The sequence below is a fragment of the Cebidichthys violaceus genome, unplaced genomic scaffold (assembly GCF_023349555.1).
Source record: "Cebidichthys violaceus isolate CVI_PGR_0920_01 unplaced genomic scaffold, fCebVio1.0.p SCAF_6, whole genome shotgun sequence".
Lineage (NCBI taxonomy): Eukaryota > Metazoa > Chordata > Actinopteri > Perciformes > Stichaeidae > Cebidichthys > Cebidichthys violaceus.
Window position 1 is genome coordinate 6184598 of NW_027176816.1, and position 20218 is coordinate 6204815.

At 43.0% G+C, this 20218-nt stretch overlaps 2 protein-coding genes across 6 annotated transcripts in view; one reads left to right on the forward strand and one right to left on the reverse strand.

The window, feature by feature from the left end:
* The window catches only part of kmt2d (lysine (K)-specific methyltransferase 2D), a 30392-nt gene extending 29459 nt beyond the window's left edge, over positions 1 to 933 (forward strand). For all 5 annotated transcript variants that reach the window (XM_068733582.1, XM_068733585.1, XM_068733586.1 and 2 more), the window contains exon 55: positions 33 to 933. In XM_068733582.1, the coding sequence (XP_068589683.1) occupies positions 33 to 125 (93 nt within the window). In that variant the 3' untranslated portion in view covers positions 126 to 933. The remainder of the gene's footprint in view (positions 1 to 32) is intronic.
* A 3302-nt stretch (positions 934 to 4235) lies between these two features.
* acvr1ba (activin A receptor type 1Ba) lies at positions 4236 to 18239 on the reverse strand. Its single transcript, XM_068732740.1, has 9 exons — positions 18039 to 18239; positions 9455 to 9685; positions 9093 to 9350; positions 8756 to 8986; positions 8480 to 8647; positions 7711 to 7867; positions 7237 to 7361; positions 6997 to 7127; positions 4236 to 6647 (listed from the first exon to the last, which is right to left on the reverse strand). Exons 1-9 carry the CDS (start codon positions 18100 to 18102, stop codon positions 6522 to 6524), a joined length of 1491 nt encoding a protein of 496 aa, XP_068588841.1. The 5' UTR covers positions 18103 to 18239; the 3' UTR covers positions 4236 to 6521.
* Positions 18240 to 20218: the final 1979 nt, after the last annotated feature.

Consider the following 20218-nt stretch of genomic DNA (forward strand, 5'->3'; position numbering starts at 1 on the left):
ATTTTATCATTAACTTTCTTTCTTACTTCCAGCTGACCTACGACTACCAGTTTGATTTCGAGGACGACCAGCACAAGATCCCTTGCCATTGTGGAGCCTGGAATTGCAGAAAGTGGATGAACTAACAATGGAAACCTTCCCCTCTCACTGGTGCCAGAACACGCCTGCGCCAAAGCCTTTGAATCCTACATAGCCAGTGCATAAGCTGTTGTGAAAGTTGTGGAGGGATGCTGGCCTCAGTCGTTGAAAGACTAAAGCGTTGACACCTGTAGCCAAAGGTTTGAAGAGCATTAAATCAATAAAAGCAACTGACCACCTCCATCAACAGCAGCTTGATGGTGGGATTAACTTTCATGTTTGGACTAGTGAATCACCGTTTCCTCAGCCAAAACCCTTTTCCCTCCTCGACTGTTCTCAATAATCTCACAGTGGCTGGAAAACAATCCTCAACATCTACCAAATGATTCTAACCCTCTGATATCAATACGCGTAGTGCAGAGCTCACCCGGAGCTTCGACAAAAAGCCATTTTTAAAATACTAAGAATGAACTAATGATGCATTTTTATGTTTTAAGTCGGACCTATTTCCTGTCCCACCTTGACCACACCTCCCCCCCATCACCTCCCAGAAAAGGCACTTTTCCCATCAAGTCATCAATGAAGACAACACGGATATTGGCTAGCTAGACAATCTCGATGTGGCTCTGTGTAAAGAACTGCATATGATCGATGGAGAAAAAAAAAAGAAAAAAAAAGAAAAAAAAAAGATGTAAGTTAATATAAAATTTGAGATGCTATTGATCTGTGGCTCCAGAGGAACCCGATGTTCTGACTGTGTGGAGTCCCAAGGTGGGTTAGTTGGACCCAGTCTACCTCATTGATTTAGCGGGAAGCGACTGCTTTGTATAAAAACTGTTAACTGCTACTGTGGAATGGGGGGGGGGGGGGGGGTGTGTTTTTATGGGCTTAGCCTTCTCGGACAAGCAGGGAATTTTAAGCAGCAGGTTTGCTCTATCTACTCTATGCTGATAATGATTTACAATAATGAGCCAACATAATTATTATTCATGAATTGTTTATACAGAGGAAATATATGACAGTTTTGATAAGATATTGCATTAAAATCACAATCAGAAGCTTAGCAGGTGTCCTGTATGCCACCAAATCCTCCTGGATCTTGATGTAGCGTTTTGTTCTTTTTATTTATGCGTCTCAAAAACCATGTTTATCAGCTGTGTGAAAGCACAATAACATCCTTTTATAAGTTGCTTGAAACAGCGATGGTGTGAGTGAATGGCTCTCGGGTCACAGGACACAGTCTTTGAAGAAGACGACAAAAGTCCGACATTAACCAAGTACATTTTGCTTGTTTGCTTCATACATTGAAGTACCACTTGTTGAAAACCAGCCGGTGGATGCATGACTACTGTCCCATTAAATGTTTTTTATTCCCCCCCCATAACTCAAATCTTTTCACAACCTTGAACTTTGAATCATGCCTCTTCCTCTCTTGGTGTTTAGTGGACTGTTGTTAAACTTTACTGTAGTAAGTCTTCCTCTGCCTGAGTACAGCCTGCAGTGTTTCTACTTCCCCTGTAGTGTGCTTTTCTAGTGCTGGTACTGTCCTCTCAAGGCTGAACTGATGGCAGGGAAAGACTTATTGGAAAAAAAGGGCATTTGTTTTCATTTCTATGTAAGATGAATGAAAATAGTCTTTAAAGGGAGCTTTACTAAAACTCCACCTTCCCATACTACTTTGTTTCCCCCCTTTTCCCTAACCTAAGACCTCACATGAATTAAAAATGCAAAGTTGTACAAACTGTATATATAGTATATGCATTAGGGGACAGCAACTCTTTATCCAGCCCCTTTGTAATCAAAGTCAAAAAGTGTAGAGAAATAAAATTGAAAAAAATCAACCACTGGATATCATTTTAACAAAGATAAAAGCTGTATATAAATATAAATATATGTAAAATGGCAAACTAATATCTTTATGTATATGAACCAGAGTGTTTTGCATTTACCTGTTTTTCTATTAGTGTTTTTGCTATAAGCTCTCAGAGACAAGTTTGTTAAAATAGGTTTGAGGAAAATGTCTGGTCTTCTCAAATCAATTGCGACGAGAAGCCGGTGTGATTACGAAACTGTTTGGATTCATGTGGACGGTCGGTGATTAGACATGAGAATCACTTCTTGCATAAAGCAGTACAATGGTGCATAGCATTTGTATTTATGTAATATTGTTCGTGTTTATTTTTATTTTTATTTATGCTACTGCTTGTTGATTACCAAAACCTGTCCCTTAATCGCTCACAATTGGATTAATATACTCTTGAATGGAAAATCTTGAATTCCCTAGACTATTGTTAGTGTTTTGCTTTTGATATCTTCCCTATAGAAGTGAATGTGTTGGTAAACCTTGTGAAATGGTTACTTGGCCTAATGTATGTTATGATGTAATACTCAAAGTTAATCCCATACTTAACCTGGTAATGAATTGCACTCTCATAGTATAACGGAGAACTTCTCTAAAGTGGTAGATATTGATCAAGTATCTGAAGCAGTGATATATATATTTTTTGGTATGTTTCTATTTCAAAGGAAGACCATGACGAGACATTATGCCGCTCACTGGATTTTAGCCTGAATAATTTTTAACTTCTCTGAATCTTAATTTAAATTCTCTGCATATCCTATAATTTAATAAAGTTTGCTCAAATTGAAGGTTTTTTTTAACCTCACCTACTTTTTAAAAAGATGTTGCATCTGTACAGCAGAGATACTTTTAGGGAATATGAATAAATATAATGATCATTTTTATTGTATGTGGCATGTTTTGTATGGATATTATTTTGAATTGTACATATTTTTTTCAGGACGCCAGAAGTTGCATCTCTTTATATACAGCTTTCCCACTCCCTTTTCCCTTCATCTTATTTCTTTGTCTGCTTTTGTTTCTTGTAAAAGAAAATAAAATGCATTTTAAATATGTGCTAATTCTTTTTTTTAAACTCAAACTTCACGCGGCATTGATTCTTATCTTGAAGGTTCCTTCTTGAAATAATAAAAATAGGTCTACTAACATTTATTTTGGAGCTTTCTGTCACATCTCATTGCCTCCACCAGTGGCTTGAGTTTGGCAGGCAGCTATGGAGACGGCTCTGTTGACATCACGTGACCTAATAATGGCAATTTGGTCACGTGATGGCAGATGGTCGTAATTCGTTGGGAGAGCTTAACCTTCCATGAAAAATCAAGCAAATGAACCACGAGTTCAGAATGTTGACATTTATTTTATCATCCAGTTTAAACAAGTTGATGAGAGTCTGGTTCCACAATAGGAATCTGGTAGTCTGGAGTTAATAGGAAGTGATCTCAGACCTCACTGAGGTTGTTCTTCACTGTGGGTTATGTAGCTCCAGGTTAGAAGAATGCACACAACACGACTTTTGATCCTTTTTTCAGACGATGTCAGACGATGTAGAAGTGCAATGCTAAATTAGTGGAGTACCTTTTAATGGTCAGGTGTACAAGAGGATTGATTACAGAGAGCAACACCTGTTGTTTAAAGGGAACATTTACCAATTATACCTTATCTCTATCTACCTGTGCAAAATGTGAATGGAATCTAGAGACTTTCTTCTGAATCGCAAAAATAAACTGGGAAAGACAACTTGGACCAGAAGGGTGATTTTGCTGCGATTTTTGTCATTGTAATTTTCTATTTTAAAGTTCTGCCTCTGAAGAAGGAGCAGCATCAGAGCAACTGCTTATTCCAACGCACTTAAAAGTGTCCTAATTCTCATAGGAATACGTGCAATAAAATCTTTTAAGCTTGTGTTAACCACAGAACTTATTTCAAACATTAACCAAACACATTCAAAAAACTCATTGACTTGACTTAGGACTCATTCCTGCAGCACTCTATACCTCACCTACCTCTAGATCAGCAAATTACAATATTACATTTCAACAGCCAGGTTTCAACCAGTAGAGGGCAGTCGCTGTGCATATTCATAACGCATATGTAGCATTAAAATGCTTGTGGGTTACGTTACTCTTTAAACATATAGGTACAGCTGGCAAGGCTCCGCAGCTGGAGAGATCAGCTTTAACACTCCAGTGGATCTACCACCAGCACTGATTGTGTGCATGTTAACTTTCTACAACTGGAGCAGAACAAGACAATGAAAACACTGCATAGCATCCTGAATGAGCACCACAGTCCCAGATAAGAAAAAGAGGAATTTATTGTATATCATCTATATACACTTTTAAACTAAGTCTGAAAAGATTTGCACAACATGATTTTTTTGAAAGATTGAAGTATTACATATGAACAGGATGTCTGATGGTCATATACCCATGGCAACAAACCAAACATGGACAGGAGTGTTTTTGACAATTTTGGTTCAACTGACAGCAGTCTCCCTCTTTTCTCTTCCAGCTCTCCTTCTCCGGTCCGCCTGCTGAACCTCCACCCATGTTAACAGTAGCAGCAACACTTCTGGGCTACAAGCCAACGACCCGAACAGAAAGAAAACAACAGGTAGGAAGAAGGGAAGTCTTAAGTTCATCTACCTCAGTGCAGAGGACCCAGTGTTTGAGACAGCATGCAAAATGGAATTCTAACGGGACACAGGGATTCTGGATCAAGTGATGACATAACATGAACTAAAAACCCATGTGGACATAACAGTGCAGAGCCCAACTGTGACGACTGTCAGTGTAATACTTTCATAGATTTGTCTGCAGACAAGATGACAAAGTAGAATGAAAACATGCAGATTCACTTTATAGCACGTCAGTCTTTGAGGTTAAAACGTCTCAACTACTTTTCACATCTAACCGTATATTCCCTGTGGGTGAACCGTCAGCAGCCGTCTTTACTTCTGAATAAATCGCCGTTGGCTTCATCAGAATTCAAGATTACATGAGGCATCTAAATATTCCAGTGTCAATGAGAAAGAGATGTCACCCCGGAGGACATGATGTAGAAACAGATCTGAATTACTGAACTCTGAAAAGAACTCAACAAATATACATAATAACAACAACAACAACAACAACAACAACAACAACAGGTTGCAGCAGAATTATCTGGGATCAGTAGTACCACCAAATTGCCATGAGAGGAGCAAAGTTAAAAACAACTTCCAGCAGATGACAGTCTATTTCCTGGCAGTTAGAAACCATGCAGACAAACCAAAACAGACCTCTGAAAGTACCGTTAAAGCAAAAAATGAATGTTTTATATACAAATCATATGTACCCATCATCAGTAGTGTCTAATGTCAAAAGAAAACACCCGTTATGATGTCTTTACACAAAACACAAAAATATATTTAAAAAGAAAAAAAACAAACAGTATTTTCCGTTGCAATTTCATGCCTCAGATTTGCCCAGTGATGATGATATCGCCTGTCACGAACGGGGGTCATGGCGACATCCATATTTGCGCTCTTCTTCTTCTTCTTCGTAAAATAAACACAACAACCCGTTAACCTAACGTCTGACAGATGGTGAAGACTTGGACTGAACTACAACATTCATTTTCATATCATATTAGACTCTGGCTCGTCACATCTCATCTCACAGTGTTCATCGATATGAAATAAAAACTATCGACAAATAAATAAACGTCAAACCATCCCGAACGCTACGCTACACCCCCCCCCCCCCCCCCCCCCCGGTCACATTTTAAACTAACAGGACTCTGGACCACATGGGTTGTGTGATACCTGCAGGTGTAACACATGATGAGGAAGCTACAGTTGAGTGCAACTCATCTCTGTTTGAAGGATATTCAAGTGAGGGGTTAAAAAAAAAAAAAAAAAGCAAACATGTGGGTGTTCATGCTTAAACGTCCCATTACTGGAATTGTCTAATGAGCTACAGCCTACACCAGAGGACATCCCAGTGTCTTAGAAACATGCTAGTAGTCCAGACACCTTTTACACACGACTAGAAACAGTGCTTCAGCCTCTTTTCTCCACACACACACACGCACGCACGCACGCACGCACGCACGCACGCACGCACACACAGCAACATAATGTAATGCTGCATGGCCAGTGTTATTATTCTTCAACATAAAACATTCTCAACTCTTCTGGACAAGGTTAGTCCGTCATGGGACGTGTTTCAGAGAGGTAAAAGAGATCAGACTAAATAATCCCGTCACTGTACAATAGTCATAATTCCTGCCATGGGAAATGAAAAGACAGAAAAAGGTTGATTGTGATGATATTAACAGTGGTAGTGTTGTGGCCCATGGAGAAGGGGGGAACAGGGAAGAGACACGAGGAACAAAAGGGACGCGGGGGGGGGGGGGAGTAAAGTCAAAAAGGGGGGAGGGTGACTCTCAGTAGTTTTGGCTAAAAAGGTGAGGTAGGCCTCGTCACAACTTGGAGTGTGGCTTTAAAACTGGCAGGGTTTTCATTTGCAGTCTGTCTTTAGTGTTCGTTTCCTATGGGAGTGTGGTCCGGTTGTGCGTCTCCAGCACACCGCTTCGCCGCTCACATCTTGACGTCCTCCTCCACGCTGAGCTGAGACAGCGTCTTTTTGATGCGCAGGGCCGTCAGTCTGGCCGCTCCGTTGGCGTACCAGCACTCCCTCATGATCTTACCCATCACACGCAGCGACTGCAGGGAAGGGAACACAGGTTAGATTAACAAAAACATGTTTTAGTCCAAAACACTTGAAGCACTGATTCCTACTATCAAAGCTGACTGATAATAATAATTAAATTATTCAAATTTTCAATGTTGAGCCCTGCACTATTCTGAAAGGATATAAGAACATGTGATGTAGGATATAGGTTAACTTAACACCTTGGACTAACAAAATGATAACAATGGAATTAAATAATTAACAATGATTGAAAAATTAGCTGCCAGGACGTCCTGTTCTGCTCAACCTGATGCCTGCTTTTCTCTACAGCCACTGAATGTGTCTGCTGTAGGTGCAAAGTGTTCATTGAGTGAGATATACCTCGTAGCTCTGCCACCAGTTGGGCACATTGGGCCTGAGTTTCTGGTCACACACCACCTTCCTCATCTCCTCTATGGAGGGGTCGGAGGGTACGAGGTCGTAGTAGGGCAGCTGGTACTCCTCGTGGATACCTGCAGTACACAGTGTGGAAGTATTCTCAGTCGCTGGTTTCATGCTCCCGGTTCATTTGACGGATTCATTGAGATAAATAACATCAGCTGCTGTTGTTTGTGGTCTTACCTCCTGCATTGCAGCGACGTGCAATCTCCCAGTACACGAGGCCCAGCGCGTAGATGTCAGCACACTTGAAGGAATCAAAGTGTTTCATGTTGATGGTTTCGTCCAGGACTTCTGGAGCCATATACCTGAAGGTGGACAGTAAAATATTTAGACAATGCATCTCTCACTACTTTCAGACTTTTCCACCCGGTTTGTGGCACACAGCCCCAGCTCATTGGATATTGCTGAAAACGGCTCAAAAATATGTGTACGGTTAAATAATTTCCAAAGAAAGGGACTAATTTCAGCTTTACAGCAGCAGGACAGTGTTGAACGTCGGACTTATTCTACTGTGACGCGTTCATTGTTGTGAAGAAACGTATCAGACAGTTCAATAGTGTGGCTCATTAATGTGATCTTCTCGTGGGGTTTGTAGACAGGTTATGTAGACTTCTACTTGTGTGTGTTTGAGTGACTGACTGTGCAAACATTTACCTCTTAGTGCCTACGCGTTGGTTCGGCGCTATATCGATTGTGTCTGTGATGGACTCGTGGCGGACTGCCAGGCCGAGGTCAGCTATGGCACACATGCCGTTCTTCTTCACCAGGATATTTTTAGACTTGAGGTCTCGGTGAGCAATGCCAGGCTTACCTGCAGGAGAACAGACAACACATCATTTGCATCAAGAGCTCAGCAGAAATAGCACTTACTTAACTCTCAAGTCCCAGATGATGATGATGATTGTTATTATTATCATCATCTCAGCCAGCAGGATCATGCGATCAGGCATGTGTGTGCCTGAGTGAGTGAGTGAGTGAGTGAATGAGTGAGTGAGTGTGCATCTCTATGTCCGACCACGGCTAATCTTTCTCCAAACACCTTTTATTGCTTGCGTGCCTCTCGGCCGCTGCTCTGCAGCTCACTTTAATTGCTTTGTAAGGTGCGTTTGGCTAACAGAACTCCCAGTACCCACACTACTGTACCTGTACACAGCTTGGTTTTTAGCATGACGTGTTGTATACGACGACTTTGAGCCGATTGCCTGCATACATCACGGCTTGTTTTTGAGTTTCAATGAAGTGTGTTTGACACATTGGTGTCTAGATGGGGGCTTAGCCGATAGTGGGTTGTGTTCATTTAATCAATGCAGCAGTGGTCTTTGCAGACACACCCGGCAGAGATCTGCACTCTATTAAGTGCACCTTTCTAGTTAAGTTTATTTATTTATTGCATGCTGTGCTTTAACGTGACAGCTGATCTCACCCTGAGTGCCGAGGATCTCCATGTGTAGGTGTGCCAGGCCGCTGGCAGCTGACAGTGCAAGTTTGATCATGCCCTCGATGGTGACAGAGTAGCGGTTAAGATAGTCGAACAGAGATCCGTTCTCATGATAGTCTGACACGAGCCACAGCTGAGTCCATGTACCATTGTCTGAAAGAGAGCAAAAAAATAGTCAGACATCATGCAATAACATGTAGATTAAATTGAACTAAGATAATGGACTGTTACTGTCGACACACAGCCCACAAACATCCTCACCTTTATTGTCTGCTGCAATGAATCCCAGGATGTTTTCGTGGCGCAGCATGATTGTCTGGTAGATCTCAGCCTCTCTGAACCAGGAGCGCTCCTCTCTGGATGAGAAGATCTTCACGGCCACATCTCCTCCTCTCCACTTCCCTCTCCACACCTCGCCGAAACGACCCTTTCCTATTATCTCCTGCAGCACAATGGTCCTGGCCACTGTCCGCTGCACAAACAGGGGCAAACCTGCAGGGGGGCAGTGAAGAGACAAACAAAAACATTAGCCAACATTCCCTGTGGACTTGTTTTCCATTACATTATTATGTCACAGCAGAGGGCCGCTTGCACTGACCAGAGCCTGATCCGGAGGTGGACATGTCGTAGATGAGGTCCTGCAGGGTCTTGTCCTTAGCCAAGTACAGGTGGTCACAGGACGGGTCCTCTACCTCCAGCCTCTGCCTGTGGCTATAGGCCCTCTGGTGGTATTGGAACAGGAACACACCGACCATCAGCAGCACACAGAGGAGGAACACCGGCCCTGCGATGACCGCCACCAGCTCCACCGGGCCCCAGGAGCTCCCTGAGCCAGACCAGTCCTCCTTTGTTGGGACTGAGAAAACAAAAGAGACGGAGAAGCAGAGGTGGTTACTTTAAATTGAAACCGCGCCACTGTTGAACTGAAAAGAGCTCTGATGTTTGATGACCGTGCCTCACCAGGGACTTCAATGCTGTTGCAATAATCTACATAGCAGCAATGTGTGTTGAGCAGGCCTTCAGCGCTCAGACAGTAGAAAGGTTGTCCGGGTGGGACCAGGTTGTCCCGGTTGATACAGATGCGTACGTGTTGCTCCTTCCCCTGGATGTAGTATGTGGAGGCCATGCAGGCGCCATCTGTTTCACACTCGTAGCCAGTCTTCTCACAGTTTGTGCAGTTACACCGTAAAGCTGCGGGGAAAAGGACAGAGAGAGTTAAGTAAATATCAATTCCTCAGATGGAGCCATGAGGTTAAAAAAAACATTTCACTTCCCCATTATGTCCAGCAGGGGGCAAGCTAACCCCACAGTTTCACCACAGGATCTAGAGATTGAAGTGTCCCGTTCAGTTGTGGGCATTTTGTGACATGCAGACAGAGTTTGGAATTTAGCCGCAGCAGCCAGACGGCCCTGGCGGCCCTGAAATCAGATCCTTCACTGCAGATGAACCCAAACACGCAGGGTGGAGACAGACTTGCCCAGTGGGACAGACAACGTGAAACCCAACAAGGGAAGAGGGCTACTGCCAAATCCCCAATGCAGCATTCTGCTCCATTCCTCTCTCACACCGACACAGAGAGCTGCCACTGTCTAAGCTAATGAGACGGGACTTTTTATTGAACACAACACACTCCTGCACTGGTACCTTATTAAAGCGGACACAATGGAACTCCTGCCGCCGCCATGATAATAAAACTACGATGGTCCAGCTTCACAATCAAAAAGAGGTCAGTGCCAGAAAGTCCTTACAGATTTGCCACATCTGAAACTGAACCAGAGTCGGTTGGGCAACCGAGAGCGAGAAACTGCAAACTGATTAGATTTGGAGAGAAATGTGATTTTGAGTCACACATGCTTCTCATTTAGAGTAAGGTCAGCTCAAAAGGCTACTTCCAAGGTTTTCTACAACCAAACGGAGTGCAAAGCAGGAGCCGGCAAGGCTAGATGAGACTAGTTTTCACATGGTGAAAAAAACCCTGGGAATCAGTTAAGCTCAACTGAACCTCTGTCAGTGGTAAATGACCAACTGTCTGACAACAGGGCCGCTTGTGAGGCGTGACAGACCAAGAGTTGATTCTTGGTCAGAAAACAAAACAAAAACTAGAACACTCAAGACAAAACACTGGACTTGGCGAAGACGAGACCATCGTACCAACAACAACAACAACAACACAGGAGGAGACACAAAGCAGAGAGGAATTTAAATCCTTTTTCCCCTCAAACAGAAGAGGCTCAGCAGCAGTTGGACCGCTGACAATATCTGGACCAGAGAAAAGAAAAGATTTTAAAAGTGGCAAGCATCCACTAATCCTCTGCGTCTTATCCTGAGGGTTTCTTTGACCAGATGAGCTCACTCATCTCCCCCGTTTGTACCAAACTTGGGTGTTTGTCAAAAAGGTGTCAGCAAATTTGAGTACATTCATTCAGATGAGTGATAAATTGATTGCGCCATCAGCATGTAACACCAAAGTGGCCAAAACCACAAACCCGGTGTCATCGGAATGGCTTTCACTTTGCAACTTCCCAGAATTCAGCTTTGTGTGGGAGCATATTTTGCATGTATGCTGATGTGTCTATGCTTGTCCACTGAGTGGTAACTGGAAATGTAGAACCCTTGTTACAGTAACATTTCTCATCTGTTTAGTGTTTTAGCGTGCGTGCGTGTGCGTGTGCGTGTGCGTGTGTGTGTGTGTGTGTATTGCTCTCCAGGAGGCGAGCGGGAAAGTGGCAGGAACTCTCGATGGAGTGTGTCCAAATTCACCACAGTTCACATGCAGATGGAATTTCCTGCAGATTACACAGAGGTGAAGCAGGCTTGGCCTGATAAAGAGAGAAAAACAAGCCGTGTGCCACATCATGCCAATCTGCAGCACTGGTGGAGCAAATGGTTTCACCAAATATAACGAATGACAGGAGTAACAGCTGTAGGTTAGAAAGCTGGAAGATGCTCTATATCAATCATCAAATCCAGACATCTTGAATCCCTTCTTCCATTAAGCTGCACACTTTTTGTGGGCTTGATGTTTACTACTTCTCAGTGAAATAAATCAATCACCTAGTGAGACCAGACAGGAGCCATTTTGATCAATGCATCCTCAAAGTATGAGTAACACTTAAAGAAGAAAAACATACATTTTTGAGACAAACGGGGGCAAACACAGCTCCAATATTCAGCAACATTAACAGCGATGTGATAAGAACACCATGATCTACAATGAGCATCCATCATGGAGACTGCGTGTGGTAAGACAGATGGTACACAGACGTACAGACAGAGGCTCAGCAAGGAAACCAAACATGGCTGAAAACACACACATTCCCTCCACGAGTGTGCCATGGATGGTTTGTGGTCTACCAAGAGTTTGGATTGTGGTAAAGTCTTCCCTTTCGTTAAAGGCTACCTTGTGGAATTACCATGTGTAGACTGCTTCCACACAAACAAGAGGCAACACTACGGGCTGCCAATATGAACACCATCTATGACAGATTGTCTCATACATATATACACATATATACACACACACACACACACACACACACACACACACACACACACACACACACACACACACACACATATATGGAAACCATTTATAGATAAAAAAATAACCTGATTCAGTTACTCAAATACCTAACAAATTATGGTCATTCATCATATTGAAGTAAAAAAAAACAATAATGCCACTAAACAGTCTTGCTTATTGAATTGCAGCGTTACCCTGCAACACTTTTCATTACAACCAATAAAACCACAAATATTAAAAAGGGAAACCTCTCTAGAAAAATCTCTGTGACCCATCAGAATATATTATATCACCTAAGCCGTGACAGAATTTCACAAAAGAAATATGAAACTAAAAAGAAGTAAAATTCTAAATTAATGTCAAGCAAGACGGTGCACAAGTACACAACTAATTCAAACACTGTCTGAGAAAGAAATCCTTGCCCACTGGCATTTACTGAAATGCCATGTTTGCACAGCGCTCTGCATATCTCACTGAATTTGGAGCAGAAGTGTTACATAGCTCGACTTGAAGGAGTAATATCAAGCCTAGATACACACGGATCTGAGTGAACCCGGCGTGTATGCGGTTTTTGAGTGAACTCTGCTCTTGTATCCACGTAATTGGTGGTCTTTACACTGGTTCTTTGTGTGGAGATTAAGACAACATGAGGAGGGATTGGACTGGCCCTGCACGAACAAAGAGCGGAGTGGAGTGGGGGAGCGCACTTCTGCGTGGAGCAGTGTGGGGGGATGGGCGGCGCACGGGGGACCGACCAGGGCTAACAGTAACAACTCCAACGTTTGGGGGGGGGGGGGCTGCTCCTGGTCAGACAGGATGGGGGCCGGTCCCAAGTTGGTCAGGACAATACGGAGGGGAGGGGGGCAACGAGCAGGACTTACAGGGGCTGCGGTTGGGGGTCTGCCCAAGTGACCAGCTGCGACCGTCATTAAAACCCAGTCTAGACTTTGACTTGCGGGGGGGGTAAATAACAGGAAAAGGGAACAGTGGAGGAAAATGAGTTGAGAGCACGACGCAAAGAGCGACTCCTCTGAACCGCTAGTGTGTGAAGTTCCTGTCATTCCGTTCATGTTGAGGCAGGAAACGGCAGACACGGTGAGGATGGGATTAATAAAACATTGTTGCCACAACCAGCATCGCCTTAACTTGGACCCAGCTAAAAACCACAGCGTAGTCCCACTCCAAACACCTTCACACATTAACCTTAATGACCGGGTTCTGTGAGCATGCCGGTGTGTATACGTGCTGCTCACAACTACTCATGCGCAGCAACCCAGTCAAAACAGGAGGTGAGCTTTTCTGGTATGGTAAGATGATAGAGTCTGTGGAAAACACGCGCGCTCGCCGCAGGGTTACACAAATACAGTGGGTTTCTGGGAGCTAAACGACACAGACAGACAGTCAGGTGCGTGTGTGTGTGTGTGTGTGTGTGTGTGTGTGTGTGTGTGTGTGTGTGTGTGTGTGTGTGTGTGTACGGGGAGCAGAGCACCATTACCAAAATGCACTGGCTGAAATTAAATCCATATAGATACCAGACTAAGAGCTGATCAAGACAAGCAGACGCCACCAGACAGTGTGAGTGCAAACACACACACACACACACACGGGTGCGCACACACACACACACACACACACACACACACACACACACACACACACACACACACACACACACACACACACACACACACACCACAACTGTGTCCTAATCAATGTTAGGGGAAGGAGGAAAGTCATTACCTTTGTCTGCATCTCAGGGTCAGATTACTGATCTGATTCTCAAGTGAAGTCTCTGGGGCTGGAGCTGCATCTACTATCTCTACCAGCCTGCAGGCTACAGCCCATCCTGTCTGTGTCTGCTGCCCTGGATTACTTCAAAAGGCACACAAATGTGAGCACAGGCTCACTTTGGATTTCTCGCTGCTCAAATTCCCAAACTGGTCTATGTTGCCTCTACTATAACACCCCAGTATGTTGCAGTGCTTTGAGCCAATGCATCTGCCATGTGACCCAAGATCAAAAAATGACCACAGACTCAGCAATTACACCCCTTTTCTGTCTTGCTATAACTGCGGTTCAAAATGCAAATTGTTCTTTTGGGCAAGTTATTGTATATTTGATTGAGTTTGGATAACATTAACAGTTGACAACTTTGGCTTCCACGTTAACTGGAAAAAAGGAGTTATATATATTGTTTCTCATCATAAATTAGGGCAATTGGGAAAAAGTATAATTTAGTTTTGTAGCTTACAATATGGGTTATCCTAAACTGTAGCCAGAGCTGGGTATCGTCTGAAATGTTTTTCTCTCTTTTTAATAATACAGTAAAATCCCATTTTCTGAAATTAAAGAATGAGACCAGAATACCATTTTAAAACAAAAACGTTATATTGTAGATGACAATGGCATGTATGGAAAAAAAAGAAAGAAAAAAAAGATGCTTCTGCACTGTTATTTTGCATACAATACATAATCAGATGATGCTCCGACACCAAAACAACTTCTTCTGGGTATCATCATCCAATAAATCCGGCATTAACGCTGTGATGATGTAGGAAATAAACAGGGACAGCCTCAAAGACTGATGTAACATTCATATTGAAATCATCTGTGCTCTTAATAAAAGTATATTTACCGTTTCAAAAAAAGGAGCAACATTGCATATTGGAGTTCATTGCCAATATGATTAACTGCCAAGTGAGACACGTCTTCTGTTTTAAGTCAACGTCAACATGGGAGGCCTGAGAAAGGTGAAAGATAGTGGTTTAAATTGTACTTCTAGCTCTAGATTATATACACTTGCTCTATATTCCCCCAAACAAAAGATGCTTTACAAACTACCCTCCCCGAGATCACAGCAATCAGTAGGCTGCACACCTTCAAGCTCAACTGTGAAGCAGAGCAATCTAATCTACATTCCAACAAGTGACAAAAAAACAAATCAAACACCTCTACAAAGAGACGCATAATGGAGGACGGGTGTCAGGTTCAACCCTATAGACGTGAACTCACAGACACTGTCTGGGTGCACTGTGACAATAACAACATTCAAGGTACGGCGCAAAAAGCAGATGTCATTATACCACCGACATATATACAAAGACAAAGTGTCCCGAGTAAATTAACAGCACGGATAAGTGCCCAACCGAAGGTGAAATTGCCGGCTCTGCTGTGGTAGTGATCTGCTGTGGTCCATCATCAGTAATGGCGGAGCTGGGTCAGTCAGAGGCTACGCTGTCTGCTGTAGCAATTAGGGCCCTGTGCCTCCAGGCCATCGGAGGTCATTAACGATACGGTGATTATGGAGGGAAAACTAGACCACCCCAGACCTGACCCCGACTGACTCAGTGCAGCACTAGAGGCACACTGTTAGTAAACACATATTTATTTATTTATTTATTTTTTAAAAGAGGAAGAGTCTGGGCCGGGATGTAAACCTGACATTTTATACAGAGGATGTGTAACTTAATTTAAAAATAATTTAGCTGCAGGGACCCGGCAGCCAAAACATCTGTCTATCTAGAACACGCCTCGACAACTGCTACACATTTGGGAACAAAAACAACTTTCTCCATCTTAAGCCTGGAAATATTAGCAACACCCCTCTCTTTACTACAACCTCTCTCTCTCTCTCTCTCTCTCTCTCTCACACACACACACACTCTCTCACACACACACACACACACACACACACACACACACACACACACACACACACACACACACACACACACACACACACACCTTTGAAGCACCTAATGAGTTTAAACCTTTCTCTGTACATTCCCTTGGCTCTGATCTGATGGGCAGGTGTACACATGTTCCAATCTGACTAGCTCATGCTTCCTGAGCTCATTCACATCCAATTTGACATTAAACAGCACATGTAGCAGAGTTTAACTCTGCACAGGTTCGAAGTAGGGACTTCTTCCAATCACCCAGTCTTTGATTTTACACACAGGCACATCAGGGAATGACAAGACTCTGGCATAGTCTTGATAAGAGCGACTAAAAGCGAGTGCAGAGTTCACGAGATAACAGCAGCTCATCTAACCAAAGGCCTCCCTTTCACCTGTGTGTGTGTGTGTGTGTGTGTGTGTGTGTGTGTGTGTGTGTGTGGGGGGGGGGACAGCTTGATTCAGCACCGTATGGTGGCAGTGAATGAGTGAGTGAGAGCAGAAGTGAGAGCACAGATAACAAAGTACAGATTCAATTCTGATAAAGTACCTTTTATATGACAGCGATAGAGAATAATAAGGGAAAGGAGAAAGAGAGGGACGCGCCCTACTTCTCGGCAGTGTGGTTCACGGTGCCCATATCACATTGCTATTGTGTTCAATGCACCCAGGCGGACTGCGTCACACAGGCATGTAATTCCCATAACACTAGTGACTCGTAATCCGTATGAAGTCAACAACACGTGACAGATTCATCAGCGCTGTGAGTGAAGCGTGTTCTCACAGAAACATACTACATTTGCCACTGCAGGCCTGGAGTCTGCTCTAAGCACAGCTACTTTCAGGTTTGTCTGGTTTCAGTGCCTGCATGGTGTAATCCATTATATGGTGTGAAACCATGGCTCCAGACAGACTTGTGGGCCCCATACACAGCAGACCCCGCCAGCTGGACAAACCCACCCTAAGCCCCTGTGTGCTCAGGTCAACCCCCCCCCCCCCCCCCCACACACACACACACACACATCACTGTTAATATTGGAGTAACCCAGTCAAACACTGACCATTCAGGTGTAATAATTTTTCTAGCTGCTGCACCCTTATCTAAACTAAGCGGGGGAGGAATACTTATGATTGGAACGATGACTAAACCATTTAAAGCACAACATGCACTTGTATTACTTTTTTTTTGTATTCATTTATCTGCTGAGTGGCAAGTTGCAACACGGTAAAGGACAAATGGCAAAAACAAATGGGGAAGTTTGCATCACCCGAGACATGTTTGTGTCTCAAATGAAAATGGTGAAATTCTGATGCAAACGTGTGGTGTTTGGAGTAAAGTTAAAGATGATTAGACAAGCTGCAAAAGGCAAGCGCAGGTTTTAGTACAACACGGGCCTGGTGGTGTGGAGCTGGGTGTCAGCTGCCCCGGCAGACGGAGAGGATTCAGACTGAAGCAGCCCCATAACTGGCGCCTCAAAAGACCCCACTTGCCACATTTCCATCACAATGAACCCAGACTTCAACTCTGACTTGTGTCTGGGACGGCTGAATGCACGGCTGTTGTCACCCTACGCCAGCATTCACTTTCTGCTGGAGGCCACTAAGCAGCCTTTTCACGCCTTACAAATGGACACCAGTGTAAGAGCTGCCAGTGTTTACTCTCTAAAAAACACATTTCATGCACAACCGAGGTTAGGCCTTCATTCAGAGACTCCGTTCTGCTCCATCCAGGGCTCACAACATGTGAGGAGACTGTAAGTGACCACACGGTCTGCTATCACCACGGAGTGCTGTACCAGAGCAGTGATAAGCAGTCACAATCCAACAAGAGATTGTTTTGTAAATATGTTAGCATAACAGCAACAGATAACTTAAACACCAACAGGAGACTGTGGGGTTATTAGTCGCCACCTGGTGTGCTTCTACGCCATCATAAATGATTTTATTTCAGTCTTGTAGCTCTCAAACGAACCACAATTATTAACAATATTCAACTTTAAAGAGTCCATTATCCAGTGAGCTAGCCAACGTTAGCTGGCGCCTCGAAACAAACAGCACCACCATGTTGTTGTTGTGGTTTGAGCTACTTGCTCCGTGTTCAATAAACGACCAAGTAACACGTCGAGTTTTTGTCAAACACAAAAAACACAAACACAAACAAAGCGGCATGACTTCTGGTTCGGGACAAACAGCAGCCGTGGCTCTGAGGTCGACGCTATAGCTAGACACGGTTAGCCCAAATCCCCGACACAGAGCGCCATGACGAGGAGCGACAACAGGCGATGCCCAGTCCAGGAAAACACATCGAGACAAAAGCCGGAGACGCGCTCACATGAAACTTACCATCACCGAGAGCCGCCAACCCAACCAGGGCCAGAAGCGTTAGAGACATTTCTTTTACAGCCATTTCTGCAACATTCCCATCTCTCCGCGATGAAATGCGTCCGTAAGTGTTTCGTTATCAACACGACCCGACCTGAAACACGACCACAGTCCGACCGCACACACCACACAGCCAAATGCGAGCCAGCCAGCCAGCCAGCCGGGCGAGTGACGCGTTTAAAGGGGTGTGTGCGCGTGTTTAAAGGGGAGGGCTGCTGCTGCGTGTACCCTTCTGCCACTGAGGTCACGGCTGTGTGTGGTAAATAAAACATGTTATCACATTATCAAAAGACTGAGTGAATACCATCACAATGTGAGGATCTTTTGAGTGAACAGTTAATACATCTCTACATTATCACTTTCATTCTAATGTCTGTAATATTATGTGTAAATATGCATGTCAGATTAAATATTCCTGGATTTTAAATATGCTGTTATAATGTTTCTATGTAGTTTCATGGGTGAACTGTGCTTTCCACGATTTCATGGATGAATGTGTGAACCATTAACCTTGCTTGAGGTCACATTATATTGTGAATTTGGGGAATCTTGTTAAAACATAAAATATATTTATGGAACAAACTGGATCTAACTGAAGATGTTGAATCACAAAATGTTTTTAAAAGGGATTTATAAATTAGTTTGAACGTAAACTCCTCAGATTGAGAGAGGAAAAATTATGCATTCTTCTTTCGAAAATGACAAAATAAAACAACAAATGCAAGGTTATAAAAAAAACATACTTATGACTTAAAAATGGGCTTCACTCAAAGATAGTGTTAAAAAAATTGCAAAAAAATCATATTTTTTTATGAATTCAGTTTTTATTATAGCAGGCTTTTCATTTAGTGTTGATTCTTAAGATTGTGTTACTGGGTCTAGCTTGCTACCTTCCATTGTTTTATTGTTGGAAATGTAAAATCTCTTTTTATGAAACGAGAAATGAGTTTCGCTCATAAAGATGATGCTAAAGACGGTGAAAACAGTGAAAATAATCTGATGCCATCTTTGTTAGTTGTTCTTCAAAATATGTACCCAGGGAATTAATAATTTAAATACAGTCAATATTTTATTTATTTAACAGTACAATGATGTTTATGCCTTAAAGATTACGCCACAGCACGAACGAACAGCAACATTTAACTTGGTTATGCTTGGTTTATGTATTCCTGATTGAGGTTATTACTCTAGACAGTACTTTTGGGGACTGATCCATTTGAAACTAATTTACTCAAGGCACCATCTGGATCTAACTGGCTAACTTGGCCACTTGGCATTATTACTGAAAAAGTAAAATAATGAAATTACTCTTCTCATGACATAAAAATATGGTCTTGATAAAGACATTAAAACAAAAAGCCAGAAGTAGTTAACAAATCGGATGAATGATAACATCTTGTTCCTTCAAAATGTGGACACATGGTCAGTCACTAAACGTATGATTCATTTAAACTAGGCTACTCCCCCATTGAAAGTATTTAAAGCCACGCACGACATACTCCTTAAAAAGGCAAATAAAAGAGGAAATCAAAGTAACTGTGACTGACTAAGAAAAGGCAGCATGCAGCACTTTATATGCACAGCAGGTGACGATGGGACTTCCTGTATTTTTCCTGGCAGCACCAGTATTAGGTTAGTCAGACCATGACACGTGTGTCTATCCATCCATATTTAATGACAAATCAATTATCAAACAAATCCTTTATTGCTATTATAGCTTTGGATCACTGCAGCTGTCCAATCTATACTTCAATCAGCTGTCTCCTGATCAAAAGCTGTGAGACCAATTTGGTTTGTATAAAAAAAAGAAAGAGCCTGCCACATTTCATTCCTTACTGTTCCAGTTTATGTCAGATCACATATCAGCTGCTAATAAAAGATTTTTGCAAAAGTTACAGCTGCTTGCAGTTTGTAGTGTGAGAGTGTAAAATAATCCTGGATGTAAAGATTGTGAAAGTTCCTCTTGTCCAGTTTAGTCCAGGGTTCTCCCTCAGTTTAGAGACCCGACCTGTCTACGCCCCTTTAACACACCCGGCTGCCACTGCTTGAGAATTTAGCTCAAGAAGAGGTGAATCAGGATGGAACCAGGTACATTTGGGACTTTATCTGTGCCTGATTTTATCACCTGTCCTCTTGCTAGC